The sequence below is a fragment of the Plutella xylostella genome, chromosome 4 (genome assembly GCF_932276165.1).
Source record: "Plutella xylostella chromosome 4, ilPluXylo3.1, whole genome shotgun sequence".
Taxonomy (NCBI): domain Eukaryota; kingdom Metazoa; phylum Arthropoda; class Insecta; order Lepidoptera; family Plutellidae; genus Plutella; species Plutella xylostella.
The window spans coordinates 11,795,567-11,811,065 of record NC_063984.1 but is presented as its reverse complement, the minus strand read 5'-3'; the positions used below and the strand labels follow the sequence as shown (position 1 = coordinate 11,811,065).

General features: G+C 39.7%; 2 protein-coding genes across 2 annotated transcripts in view; one reads left to right on the top strand and one right to left on the bottom strand.

Moving 5' to 3' along the window:
* The window catches only part of LOC105385580 (laminin subunit alpha-1), a 158,809-nt gene that overhangs the window by 38,152 nt on the left and 105,158 nt on the right, over window positions 1-15,499 (top strand). Inside the window, exons 2-3 of the mRNA XM_048628025.1 lie at window positions 5,443-5,626; window positions 6,611-6,776. Of these exons, the coding sequence (XP_048483982.1) occupies window positions 5,443-5,626; window positions 6,611-6,776 (350 nt within the window). The remainder of the gene's footprint in view (window positions 1-5,442; window positions 5,627-6,610; window positions 6,777-15,499) is intronic.
* On the bottom strand, window positions 12,220-14,578 carry LOC105385561. The gene is made up of 2 exons (XM_011555962.3): window positions 14,320-14,578; window positions 12,220-12,622 (listed from the first exon to the last, which is right to left on the bottom strand). Exons 1-2 carry the CDS (start codon window positions 14,511-14,513, stop codon window positions 12,454-12,456), a joined length of 363 nt encoding a protein of 120 aa, XP_011554264.2. The 5' UTR covers window positions 14,514-14,578; the 3' UTR covers window positions 12,220-12,453.

Below are 15,499 nucleotides of genomic sequence, written 5' to 3'. Positions count from 1 at the left end.
GTAGATTTAAGAAAGCTGGCCGACAAAGACGGTAACACTTCACATCTAATAAGTTTTCTTTGTTTTGGCATGTCCATCCGTTAAACGTTAAACGCCCAACATTTAGTATAGTTACTTACATGTTATTTTCCCATATTTTTTTTTAAACACTTCCATTTAAAATAACAATCGCAGTCGTACTTCGTCGATCTGGAATTTACTCACCTATCCACTTTGTGTCTTTTAATTTCCCGTATACGTTCATTCACCATTCCGTGGCCGCACCAGCGCTCCATTGAGTTAGCTAAATCCGTGTCGCTACTAATATCTGAAATTGTGCGAACTGCATACGGAAGACACTTGTCTCGGTTTATTGGACAATGAAGCTGGGGCTTTACTATTATGATAACTAATTCCAGTATATTGCGACTGAATGAAATTATTAATCTTAACCACGCGTAAAGGAGTCTTTGCATGTATTTAACTGTAAACTCTAACTGGATGATGTCCCATGCTTGAAGGAAAAATTCGATCAGCCAGCAATGCCTGTTTGCAAGCCTGAGCTTTTGTGAAAGAGAGCAGTAGTATCTTATCTTCGGCAATGTCCAACAATTTCCTTGTATGTTTAACAATTCCAACTGACTTACCACCACCGGCGCATTGGAAATCAACAGAACTTATGTCAGACAGTTTTGACAAATATAAGCGATGCAGCTGAAGAAATTGTTGATTGCTAATGTGCACTGTTGATACGGTAGCTGATTTCATCACCCTTGTTGATGTGACTTCTTCTGAATACTTACAATATGTTACGTGGTACCTCCGGATGTGGGCACGTGTGTGGTAAAGTAAGGTAGCTGGAATTGTTCAAGATGCAAGGTAATTTTCGGGCATTGCCGGGTTGCCAACCATGCGTTTCGCAGTGGTTGGTGTGACTTCCCCTGTATACCTTACTTACATGTTACATGTTACCTCTGTCCGGATGTGGCACCGGGGCTGGGCAGGTGGTCCGCAGGTTACTGATTGAGACCTCCTCGCGTCGTGGTCGCTCGCGGCGTCCCGCTCCGCTAATGGCGGCCTTTAATCAACGCACGAAATACCTGTTAATGTATTCCGATTTGGTTATCTGGCGGAATAAATATGTCCGGTTGTTGCGCGGCAGTGATAGTAGTGTGAATTACATTGCTTCTCCGTTGTAATGTGAGCTTCGGTGCAGTGATTTTAACGATATAGTGAATCTGTAGGGCTGGACACTGAAGTATATGTGCCAATTCTCAACCGCACACTTTTCGAGTTGTGTGCCAAAGTTTATTGCAAAATGGCCACTATTATTATTTTATTATGAGAAGCAGTGTGTGACACAGGCATTTGTTTGAGAATTAGCCCACTAGCAAGTTAGCAACACAACGATTGATGTACTAGCTTAGAAAACAAGTTCACCTAATAAGGGTTGTTATGTAAGTCGTGTGTTACGTTTCAGACGCTATTATACTTGTACTCAAACAAAGTTTTAATCAGGTTCTTATGACTGTATTTAGGTATGGCTATTTATTTTATTATGTAGCTATCTAACTACAGCAGCTTTTTCGTGTTAAAGTGTACTTACATTTATTTGGTATTTTTGTTGAACGGTGTTAACAGATCATGCCTGTGTGTGGTCACTTTCCAATTACTCGAATTCGTTCACAACAAGTTTCTATAATTGTTCGTTGAAACGGACAAGCGACCACTCGTGGGAGCTTCCAGTTGTACTACTAGTACATACAAATGGCATTATTATTTAGATGCTTCTACTTCTTCGAGTTTATATATTTAATCAAAGATCTAATATCTTATACCTATGATGATATTTATTGTACTTACTTACCTATATATTTTTCTTACTCTCTCTCTGATAACAATTTACTTACCTAGCAGGAATAAATCAACAATCGCGAAGATCTAAAACATCCAATGATGACACCTCACGCTAACGATTCTGAAATTAAAATTACAATAATGACCATAAATAAAAATAAATTAAAAACAAACGCATGTGGCCAGCTGCAGCCGAGAACTCTCATCGATGCGCTGGCATAGATAACGGACTCGATTCTCGATTCGATTTGTCGGAGTAATGTGTCTGATTTATTGAGATGAGCGGGATGTGAAGCTGGGGCAGTAATGTAGAAGTGAGCTGACTTCGAGCTTTGGTATATTAAACATGGAATGAAGGAAAGATTAACGAAAGACTGAATAAACCTGATGATAGCGCTGCGGTAAGCAATACTGACTAGTGCCGAAGGTTCTTGGTAGAAACCCTGGCCGGAGCATATATTTCGGGTCTTGCAAGTGTAATTATTTTGTGCAAGAGAGATGAATGACTTAGATTGTATTAAGTATCTAGGGATATGCTAGAGGTGACGTTACTGCATAAGTTGCTCGTGTCCACGCTGAAGACCGCCAGACCTTGTATGCACTTACTATGTGGGTACATATATGTTGTACTTACGCTACGCACGCTGCAAAACACCGCGCGTGTGATCATAAATTGATCGGCGCACGCGCATAAAGATCTCCGATTTTGACAATTGCTGTGATTCATTTATTTCAGCGCGTAAGTACCTACCTACATGTGGGATTATGATGCGTCTTATGGTTACTAGGAATGCAATATTATAACTCGCATTTATTAAATATAGATTGAAATTAAAAAAAAGTTATGATTTATTGCATCACTGGGTACTTACATGGTGTTATATTCTTAAAACTAAGCACTTACAACTTAATAATAAACTTTTTCAGGTGTAATAATTGCGGGCATGCAATTTATGTATAATTAAATGCTGTGGGTATACGAGTATAGCTTCTCTCGGGTTTTGCCCAGTTTGAGAAGCTCTAAAGCACCTGTTTAGATAAAGTTGGACATAGGTTAGATTAGTATAGGATTATTAGATATTAGTAATTTCTCGTCACGGGCTAGTGATGTTATTCTACAGTTTTTAAAGCTATCCTTTGTTGTTTCTAAATGTTTTGAATATTTGGCGAACCACATTTCATTATAAAGAGGGAAAAAGGTAGTCTTGTCATGTAAATACATTAATATTCATTCATGGTACATTGATAATGTGAATGTATTAAGAAAGCATCTGAATAACTACGTGCTTTGCATATTATTGCCACACAACAGCGTCGATGTGTCTATCTAAAACCATTCCCACTCCGTTGCTAATTATATTAGCGTAATAAAATAAACTAATTAATGTCAAACGTATAATATTTTCTCTCACGACAGGCTGTGGCTATGCGCGGCACACGCCATTATAATTTATACTAACCTCAGCATACACGCTGTAGTCTTGAAATAAAGCCGTGATTTTTTTACAGTAAATAATACCTATTCTGGCTTAATGTTCAACGGCCGAAAGAAAAAAGAACTTTTGTAGCACCAAAAGTTACAGCTGAACACAAAAGAGTAGAGATTAATGTTTTTGGAACTAAACAGATTTAAACCTGGCAATAAAAAAAAAACTTGTGATTTGTGGTCTGTTTCTATGGTTTGAATGTCAAACTCGCCCTGTTCCTGTATAAACAAATCGAATTTTGCTTAATTTTGGAGTTTTGTGGATTGTTGAGTTTGTTCACGAAGTGAAAATGAATAAAACCATTCGCAGCGAAGCTAGACAGATGATTTACAGCGTTTACCTACGATGTTTGGCGGAGAATGAGGCTGGAGAAGTATTAGTCAACATATACGATGTTTATGAAAGAGCAGCGTTTTATACTGGTGAGTAGGTACTTAATTTCTAACCATTAACATACATTGCTTATATTTCTTGTAAAAAAGTACTATTTTGATGTAATAGAATGCCTTTCAATGTGTATTTGTTATTCTTATAGAGGTTAGAAAATACTAGTGTCAAACGTTACATGACATCAGGGTCTGGATGCTAATGTTGTCAAAACATCAGGTCTAGATACTTTTTTACTAACCCCCGACTCAAAAAGGGTATCGATAAGTTTTACAGCTGTAGGTGTCTATGTGTGTCGGTCTCTCCGTGTAGAGTACCTATTGTAAAAATATGTGTAAGAATATGTAATGCCGAGTTGCAGCAAGGGACTTTAAGCTAATGTGGACATTAAATCTATGTCTGTCTCTTTCTGTCCGTATACTGTCAAAGCAAGGCAACAATACATTTAATGCCGACATTAACTTAAAGATCCTTTCTGCAACTCAGTGTAAGAGTCGGTTCAAATTCTCCAGACATAATAATTTGCAAGTCACTGCTTTTCTGACCAATTAAATAATTTGTTGCAGGAAAATCGGTAAACACAGTTTTAGAAGAATTGCCGGGGCACATTTGAACTTTTTCCTGAGCAAGAAAAAACTGTAATAAAATATCGATGTGTGATACTATCACTTTTCTCCTATAGTAATTACATAATGGGATAACCAACACATGTTTCAGTGCAAAAAAACATTATGAAATACACAATGAAATAAAAGTTACAGTTGATTTGATTTAATGAAATTCATTCAAGACTGCCCCCCTCTCCCCTACTAATTTCTTCTCTTAACATAAACCTCCCCAAAAAGTCGCATTTTATAATTAGTAAATATTTGAAACATTTCTCGTTTTGATTTTTTCTGCTAAAGTATCGTGATACTTTTGTCCGTTTTCTATACTATAATAGTGTGGCCACTTTCTTAGATTGCAACGCCCTCAATTATTCTCTACTCTTTTATGTTCCATTGTACTTATTTTTAAGATTTTGATGATTTTGATTTGACACTAGATGTAATCCCATACCTACATTTTGTGTACATTTTGTTAAATCATATTTCGAAGTCATTACGGCTAAGCATTTACACTTTGACATATTTTAGAAAAAGGTAAGTATCTCAATAAATTCGAGTTCAGAAGTAGCCCCGATGCAGTCCGATTCTGAATGAATCTGTAATGTGAGGAGGCCGTATCACGTGTGATTAGAATTCTGTTTACCTATTTTATCCGTTAACATGTCACGTTAGTTAACGTGTCACCGTAACGGGACGCCGTAATGGATTAATATAGAAACGTGTTCGTTACGTTATGCATTCACGGTATTCCGAAAAATTATTAATTGTTATTTATGACGAGATTCTGCATACATAAACTGTTATTGACGAATCCACATTGTGCATTCTTCATGTATTAACGGTAGTGACTGGTGACTGCTACCCGAACTGCTCTGCTCAAAATGTACCTAGTGGATTCCCGTGACGCCATACTCATTTACCTAACAGTATGCGCAGTTGTAGTCCACATGACTCGTCGTCGTGATGCATCGCATACATGCCATCCACTCTATGGCTAATATCTAGCGTATATCGTCACAACTCAATAATCTACCGTGGCCTGAGGCTCTAGCATTCTTTTTTTATATTCTGTGAGTCTACAAAGACTTCCTAAACCTGTATCTCAATCTCCTGATTCCCCACAGGTCGAGCGGTCCTGGACCGGCTGGCCAGCACGACGGTCAGCGAGCCGGAGCCGGGCGGAGGCGGCGCGGGGGCGGGGGCACGGCACCCTGCCCCCCTGGACGTGGCCCCCTACTCCCGCGTCGACGCCAGCGCCACCTGCGGCGCCGACGGCGTCGAGGAGTACTGCAGGGAGATGCCCGCCAAGTGAGTGGGTTTTGTGTTACCTGGAATGGTGTGCTAGCTGGACCGTCAGAAGTGGAGGATGGCTTGTATCGGAGGCCAACACTTTTGGTCGCTGAGCCAACGGAGTAAGTAAGAGTGGTATCCACGGGAATCCATGGGGATGCGACAAAAACACTCTATGTCGGATCCAGCTTGGATAGGTATAGTTGGTAGTCTCTTACATACCCAAAGTAATAGCAAGCATTATACTTTGGCTACCTTTTTGTACTATTTATGCACCATAAAAGTAGTTAAAGAAACTAAATATTGGTCTAGTACTTACTAAACATACACAAGTTACTGCAGACCTCCCCTCGAGTCGCCACGCGGATCCTACGGAGACGCAGGCGCGGATCAGCAATGCTAATGCAATCATAGCAAACAAATATCACTGCTGTACATTATTGCCCTAACATAAACATCATTTCTATTGAAGGGATAAATATGCAATGCGCAGCCTGGATAGCGATCGTTGAATAACTAGTTTCAATAAAGACATCTTGGGTCTATTTATACTTTATGTTTTGTATCACGGCTATGAGTAAAAATGGCAAGCTGTTTATGGTCATATAGAAATACCAGGCATGCATGAAACTTGAGAAGCAGCTTACTAGTCAGCTTCTATTGTCGAATGATAGATATAACCCTCTATACCTGAACCACTCCTAAGACCTGTCTAAGGTTGTCGGAAGCCAGAACGGCCAGAAGCCAAGCTGGCGTCCCACGTAAAGTCTGAGACCCTGACTGCTATTTACCGATCCCTGATATCAATCAATAATAGTTCCTGTGATACATGACCTCGCGTCACAGAGCACTGATAATTATACGTAAGTACTAGTTAGTTTCGCGAGCGGGTAGTTGTTCAGAATCTCCACTCAATAAGTCACTTCTTCAATACTCATGGATTCCCTGGCACACTGGATTCATGTCAGTAGTAAAGCACCACAATGACCCTCATTCTTCCAGACGCGGCGTGGTGTGCGACTCGTGCGAGGGCGCAGGCGGCGCGCCGTCGCGGCGGCACCCGGCGCGGCACGCCGTGGACGGCGACCCCGGCACCTGGTGGCAGAGCCCCACCCTGGCCGCGGGCGACCAGTACAGGGACGTCAGCTTGACCGTGACGCTGCCTGATGTGAGTACTTGCTACTGTGTGATTACAGTCACAGGCAATGAAAAAGTTTCACGTTCCATAAGTCTCTGGGACTTTTTCATTGCTTGTGACTAATGAAAAGATTTGTTTAGAGGCATGAGCGGACTTAGGGTACAGGAAAGGAGCCTTGTCTGAGCCAAGTAGTAACTTAAAAGCCCCTCGCAAGTCCTAAATCCTAATTGGTATTTGTACTTGCTCAATGAGCTTGGACCTAAAGCATAGGTTTACCACAATTTTGATAAACATGGGACTTCATGGACTTGTCTATTAACTATTGTGAAATTTATCAAAGTAGGCGTACGGTAAATAGCTGCCTTCCAGTTCAGGAAACCTAGAACCTAATAGGTACATTTAGTACGCTGATGTCCGCAACATGCACGGAAAGGGCTGTGGAACAAACTGGACAACTGTTTATCTCCATACATGGTGTTATGGGCCCTACACGTAGTACTTACTAAGTATCAGGTGAATATAAATAGACTGCTAATGGTATTAAGCTTAGAGCTAATACTTGGTTTTAATTACGTTGATAATGTAATAGACTCGATAGTTGCTTCAGTAGATTGCTGCTTTAATAAGGAGACTTTGGTAGGACACTCATGCACACACAAACATAGGTAAAGAACCCACTGTTTCAACGTTGAAGGTGGTGGTAATCTATACCACTATTTAAGATTAAGACAACGTTGAACACCCTGATAACGTCGTAGTAGCGCAACCGATTAACTAGAGTACGAATACTATCCTATACTAACATTACTAACTAAACTATGCCTTACTTGAACTGTTGGACGACTGTACTTTAACTGTAACTGTATGGCGCCATCTAGTGAATACATTAATTATTGCTACTCACCACTAGATGGCGCTATTAATAATTTATTTAACGACTACTACAGAAGGTAGCTGACAATTAGGAACGAAAGGCTGACAACTGTTATGAAAATGACTGTGTATTTTCTCTTTTAGGGAGGCCTTTGTGTAACTGGACTATGTTGGCTATTGATTGTGGGCATTAGCTGCCTATCTTTAGTTTACTACAACTATAAATAAGCATCTCCTAAGTAATGAACTGTCGAATACATAACTGGTTGCATCAGCGGGCTTGCAGCTATTACGGGAAGTGGGTCCAAGACCTCGCCCCATCAATAACAAGGCAGCACCATATTTATGGGTTTTTAAACACCAATAGCCTACAATTTGCCGATTTCATAAGTTATTGTCTGCGGCGGCAGAAATTGTGGGTCGCGGTTTATTGCCGTTCCTACCGCCATTTGTACTCCTAATTGGTGTTTAAACGTGAAAGTAGTTTTCAAACTGATTGATAGGTATTTCAAGACAAATTGGAATCCAAAATACTTACTAGCTGGACATAGTCTGTCTCTTATCTGTTATAGGAGCCGCACGTAAATATCACTTAAACCCTGGTAGCCTAGCATCCTTAACCCATAAAGATCACATACTTACCAATAACTATAAGTTAATCTGTCGGGTAGCTATTAGTTGATAGGAGAACAAAAGGGCTGGTCCGGCTCTTATCTGTGGGGATACCCGGGGTGCAATAAATCCTGGAGCGGCGCTTGCGCAGCGCTAGGATGGCCATGAGGCCGGGACAAGATGGGTTTTTGCGTCAATTTTCCATTGCTGACTTTGGCTCTCTATTGTTGCATCTTGCATATGTACCTATTTACTTCTACTATGTGTGGCACTGAAGTTATTTGAATCACAAAAAGTTGTCCTTCATTTATAAATACTGCTGTTTTGATTTCTCTTCCTTTATAATGATTTGTTGAAACTAGGCCAATATTAGATTATACCCTCCCCATCTATCGGATATGTATAATGTAACATGTTTACATGATTAATAATTTGGCACAACTGTGCGACTTACTAGTACAACGACCGCTAGTAATTTTAATTATAAACAAATATGTATCAGATTTGCTTTAGATATAGTTCACCGATACCTTAGAAACTGTTTTATCTGCATTATTATCGCAAGATTAGGCTGAACTAGTTAATTATGTTCACTTGTATCTTGTACATAATATACTTAATTAAATAAAATAGTACTTAAGAGTAAGGAAATTAATAGGAATATGTGTACATACTAATCATGGACATGGACACCCTACAAAGTAAAGCACATTTCCACGCACCCAACTAAAACAACGTCTAAAATTAACTTCCCATGTTAACAAATACCCAAGTTGGATAGCGTACACAATTATCGAACTCCCATTAATTTTGTTAGCCTCTTCCCAGCGTGGGGCAGAGGATAAAAAGTTGGTAAATGAAATGCTCCTTGGAAATAATTATAATAGGTAGCTATAGCAACCACTTTTCTCCACAGTATTATATTCAGTCACAAACTCTCAATGTCCCCTATATCGGGAGAATCTCCCCTATATTGACGAATACACACCTAACATAGGGGATGGTTCTCAAGACGAAAGTCTTTGAACAGTGCGTGTTGCCAGTGATGACCTACGGTGCCGAGACGTGGTCTCTAACTTTAGGCCTCTTGAATAGGCTCAGAGTCACCCAGCGAGCTATGGAAAGGGCTATGCTCGGCGTATCTCTACGTGATCGAATCAGAAATGAAGAGATCCGTAGAAGAACCAAAGTAACCGACATAGCCTATCGAGTCAGTAAGCTGAAATGGCAGTGGGCCGGACACATTGCTCGAAGGTCTGATGGTCGGTGGAGCAGAAGAGTCTTGGAGTGGAGACCACGTACCGGCAAGCGTAGCGTTGGGCGGCCCCCCGCGAGATGGACGGACGATATAGTCAAGTCCGCGGGGAAGCACTGGATGCGGGCCGCCTCCGATCGGACAAGGTGGAATTCATTGGGGGAGGCCTATGTTCAGCAGTGGACGTCCTATGGCTGAGATAATGATGATGATGATAGGGGATGGGACTATCGCATTTTTCCGTTCAACTGTAATCGAGGGTGTCGTATACTCGTCATCTACGCAGAGGATATTGCTTCTTTAAACAATCTATGAGTGTTCACTTGTCTTGTCAGATAATGAATGATTCATACAGCTAATTTCACCACATCCGACTTATGACTTCTATAAGTATATACTATACTACTATAAGTACCTACACAAAATATACAAATATATACTTCCCTAAGTCCTCATCAACAAACATGCCTCCAATACAGGACCGGGGCTCTCCGAAGGTTTAATTAGTAAAGAATGAAATTCCGCGCCCAAACTCGGTTCATCGTAAGCGACATTTCGCATCAACAGTCTTAATGAATTCCAGAAATGTCCAAATAAATAGTTTGGTGAAATATTCCATTGGGTCATAAAGCAAGCCGGCCTCAACTTTGATGTCAGGGGATCCGGTAACCGGAGGAAAGGTTACGGGAAATTAAGTGCTTTGATTTTTATCGGGCGCTGAGAAATCGGGCCACCGCGGCTGCGGGTGGACTCGGAAGAATGGCTCGGATACTCTATTATTCTCTTTCTAATTACATATTAATCTTATAATTGAAAGCTACGTATAAATTTCTCAAATTATTGGTCGTTAAATGGTAGCAATGGCCTTCTGTCTAGTTGTCTACCCCTTTCGAAAGCATAAGGGCTGAAACTGGTATTAAACTAAATAATATAAATTGTGTACTTTAAATTAAATCACGTATTCGGAATAACGAAAGGGCTCTATCTCAGAAAGGCCTTCATTATAAACTCAATTAGTAACCTACGTTGGTAGGTACCTACACCAACACCTGGCCCTATAAATAACAGTGTTGAGATGGTAAATGCCATTCGGGGAAAGTATGACAAATGGATGTTGTGACTTGTAAATTTACTGAGCATTTTAATCGCCAAAATGTTATGGCATTTTTGGGGAGCACCGTTGCCATTCCTTCTTTTATATCCAATTAAAATCTGCAGTTTGCAAAGTCCTGTTAAGTATGCGTATAATTTAATGTAAGTATACTTAATAGGTATAGAACTGTTATACTCACATAATTTGATTGTGTGTCCAGTCAAAATATTGAAATAAACTAAAAAAATATTGTTGATTAGCCAATCGTCCACTAATAAGCTATAAGACGCTCCCAAGGAGCGCCACAACACAACCACAAAACTGTCCTTGGCCTTCCCCATCCTGCCACTACAGGCTACTTGTCTAATGTCCAGCAGCCCGGACGGCGTCCCACGTCTTACTTATGCTGTGCAAAATAATTATATCGATGACTAATCATAATCTCTTATTCCCATCACAAAACAAATGCAACAGTAAAGTTCATCGAAAACCGAATTGAATTGAGATAAATTGAATAATTGGTTTTTGAGTTTCGAATCAACATTCCCCTGGGTACTCTGGTAGGCGTCTCTGAGATGCGAGTGATAAGGTGATGGATGCGGCTTATCTTGGCATCTCTTGGTCACGGCATGAAGCGGCGGCGGCGTGGTGGGGTCATGTCACGCCATGTATTATAATTTTTCAGCGATTAACTATCACATAATCTCTGTTTTATTAGGCAGACGATTAATAAGGCACAGGAGCAGGAGGGCCATACTTGCTTGACGAAATAATAAAGTTCCGGAGAGCTGTCGTTGAACTAGTACGTTCGATGCTAAGAGATAGAGTCATGGTTAAGCACAGCCGAGCTCCTAAACTTAGTATTTTGGCAAGCGAGAGCCACCGAATTTCACATGCCCACCATTGAAAATGGCTTAAGTTGTCCAATCTACTGGGTGATTGCTGCATGATGATGATCTACCTACCGACTGGTATAAGAATTAAGATATTACATACATCATACATACATATACCTATTATGGTCACGTCTGTCTCCCAGAGGGGTAGGCAGATACTATGGACCTCCACGTGCCATCATGGACATACTTCTATCGATTCCTCCACATATCCATGTCTCCTCATACTCCTCCTGGCTGATATATCAGATAATATATTATCGCACGGAAATAGGTCCTACGAGTAGTAGGAATTAACGCTATCGCTACAAAGCCCTTAAAACTTTTGTTTGAAATGAAAAGTACTTTATCATTTGCGTATGTACCCTTATCAAGTAATAATCTATGGCAGGTGTTTGATAAGTGTATTGGCAACCGTGTTATCTGTTATTCAATAAAAATATATTGTGCGTTTCTGTATGAATACACTAAGTAAATTAAACTGTAGGCAAACAATCTTAGAGTAGCCATGTCAGGTCAGGTCATGTTTCCGGTAAATAAAACAAAATTTATCTTAAACCAAGTATATACTTAATTAATTAAATGTATTTACAAAATCTAACATCTAAGTTAAACTTAATTCAAATACTTACAGCTCTTTAAATGTACTTAACTTTTGCTAGAGAGCAGCTGTAACAGCAGAGTGGGTATGTACTTATACGTACTAGCTGTATCGCCGAATCTTTTTCGCAATTGCTGACTTAACGCAACGAACACCTATTCATAACCCAACCTCCCCTGGAAAGCCTTTTTCATCTGCCACCCAGAGCTGCCTCCGACCATCCCTCATACCCTTGTTACACGTACCGAGCAGAGTGGCGAGACAGTATCCTCGGCCGATTCGCGACCAATTAACATACCGAGTGCTCGGCCGAGGATGCTGTCTCGGCCACTCTATTAGCTACGTGTAATAAGGGTATCACCACCAGGGCGTACCAGCTACGCTTCAGACTTCCTAGTGAAGTCTACTATCAGCGCCGGGCGCCCCTTCAGCACGAGACTCACGACGAGCCCGATGACGGCTCCGAACAGCACCGCCACGGCGATGGCGAGGAACTTCTGTGCGCGCGGCCACTTGGCGCACGCCCAGTACTGCTCGCGCACCACGCTGGAAGGAAGGGGGTTGGTTAGGTGGAGCTGGCAAAAAATAATAATTTCATCGGTCCCTTTATCTATTAGTAATTGTGGTCAATTTAATAGTGGATTTTGCTGTGCTCGTAAATAAATACAGGTTCATAAATATAGGTAGACGGTACGCACGCAAGACGCACGCGACGGTAGAATTTCGAAAAATGATATTAAATGACCTTTCGACTTGGTATACTATTTTTGCAATACATTGTAGTTGTCTTGTGCAAATCCTTTGTATGATAAACTTGTGTTATTTATTACTCATTAGTCCTTAGACTTATTCTTATTACCTACGACAGATCCTGTTGAGTAGTGCTAATGCCCTGTTCATCATTATCATAATGATCAATCATAAACAATGGATTAGGTTATTTATTTTCTACCTATGCATTTGACGTTATCAGAGATAAAGGAATCTTTTATATTTACAAATTCGTATCTTACAAATGCAGTCAATAGATTTCAAATTGAATGTATTCCTTTCTTAGGCCACATACGATAAGTTCCATGGAGGAATAATCCGAAGAGATAATATGTGGATAATATTCATCATTTATGTAATTTTAGCATTCATTAATTTACTTGCACAGGTAGAAAACTTTAAGAAGTACCTACGCTTCGCTTCCTCCTAAGAGGTTTTCCCGTGGGAATTCCGAGAAAAAGTTCATATGTACTTTCCTCTTAAATCACTGTTTATTCTAATGTTATTAATATTAATCTAATGACTGTTTACAAAGCAGTATGTAGTGATGATATTGATAGTGATTGGCGCCCTCAGTCAGAATTGCTACTATGTAGTTAGCTGTAGTTATACACTACATAGGTAGGTACTACCTAAATGTATAATATTAAAATTAAAAATTAAAAAAAATATTTATTTCTGAATATGTTTACAGTATTCTTAATTAATTAATCCATTAGGTCAGGTGAATGTTTGTCTAGATCGATAACATTGTGTGTCCGCAGGTGTAACATCATTATTTATCGTATAATGCACCAGACTCCTGTCCTTTATCAAACTATGATAAAAAATGGTTTCAATAAGTATTGGTATCATTTTGATTTCAAAAGATCACCGGTACGATAATATTTATAGTGGGTTAGTCATCATATCAATATCATCCAGAAGTTATATAGTACCTATTGTAGGAGCTACGTTATACAACCTTATGATATGTCTGAGTCATGGCCTCAGATGGATGATTTTGCCATCATTTTCGCACTATGCACTGTGCATCATCACAATCATCACGCCAAAACGTTGCTGTTTTTTGAAGATCTATGCATTTCTATTTAAGTTATATAAGGTTCTTAAGAACGGGCTTTGTACGAAATTATTGGTAAAACAGCAAAAAAATCCGTCCTTCTTTGCAAGTGTACATGTACACAAAGTGTTAGAAGTGTTCTGTTACAACAATGGTTTCTATTCCTTCTATCAACACATTTACTTTACCTTAGCAACCATATCTTTTTGGCATCAATATTACGTAAAGACCTAATCACTAATCATAGCAACAACAGCATCTATTATTTTAACTTAACTTTGATGCGAGGTAAAGATTTCCTTCGCGAAAACTTATTTTCATTTAAGTATAAACCTTCACGTAGCGGCAAACCTTATTACACTTAATCACTTTACTTCGGCATAAGAACACTATTAACTTATTTACTAACCCAGAAGGCTGTTCCACTTGTATTGTCCTTAAATCGCCGCGGCTGCTCAGCTCCCCACTATACGCCTCATTCACATACACATAGGTGCTATTCTTGGCTGGCAAGTTGCCTCCACTCGGTCTTCTTTCGGTCAGAGCCGGGGGGCTACTCCTGCCCTTCTTCATGTAAGGATCTGTGGTATCTCCGGAAGCCATGGCGCTCACATGTTCACGGTAGGGGCGGGAGGAGGCTCGCGGTGCACTGAAGTGGAGTGAGCCGTTATCTGGCTGATAAGCTTACATTGATGATAGCGCAATCTCTAGTTGTTTTTTCACTGTCACTTTCTGGCCTGGAATGCTTGTTGCTATATTGAGGTTTTGCTCTCGGCAAAGGGACACATTGCTGGCAAACATTTTGTTTTCCTTCTCTGTTATATTTTTGTCCAATAGGATTTTAAATAATTTCAGAAAAGTACCTATGTACCTATATAACTAAAAGTTATATGTACACAAGACTTCGTTTGTCCTGTTTTTCACCCTGGAAATCATCAATGTATCTACTTTAGTTGTAAATAATATTGTAGTCTATTTATATACTCACATTAATAAAATATGAAATTGTGATGTTTTCACAGAAGTTTTGCACTGTTTCAAAGGTTTAGATAGTAAATGTTAAAGATAAGATAAACACGTACAACTTGCTATATTTAACATTGTAAACTTGCCTACTGATATTTTAAAAATGTTTAATTGAAATATGTACATATTTATGTAAGTAAAACATACCAACCATCATAAAAACACTGTGTATTATAAATCATTCAGGACAAGGCAGCCAAGACAAGGCTTCAAAGATTGACATAGGGGTTTAAGGTTTTACGTTTCATCAATTATTTTGATCATTCTTCCACAATTTCTCTTGCCGTTTTCTTCCAAAATGGTCCCAGAGCTACTTGGCCTCGTTGGGAGACAAACAGATATATCGTTAAACGTCCAGCTCGAATTGTCGAGCGTGTGTCAGACAATGGCAAAAAGCACAGGGCGTTTGGCGGTCAGCCGCGGACCCGTCCGACTGCGAGTTTGAGATTTTGATTTAGACAAACATGGAATGCCAGTAACGATACTTTAAAAAAATCAGCTGTACTTAAGCAAGCTATACTTACCGAGGTAATTATTGAATTAGAGATCTTGATATTAGTTTT

What these genes read in the sequence shown, in the direction of transcription:
- LOC105385561 (XM_011555962.3), bottom strand. Translation starts at nt 14,513, where the DNA reads ATGGCTTCCGGAGATACCACAGATCCTTACATGAAGAAGGGCAGGAGT. An exon ending in CAAGTGGAACAGCCTTCTGG is followed by an intron (nt 12,623 to 14,319) that starts GTTAGTAAATAA and finishes CCTTCCTTCCAG; the next exon opens with CGTGGTGCGCGAGCAGTACT.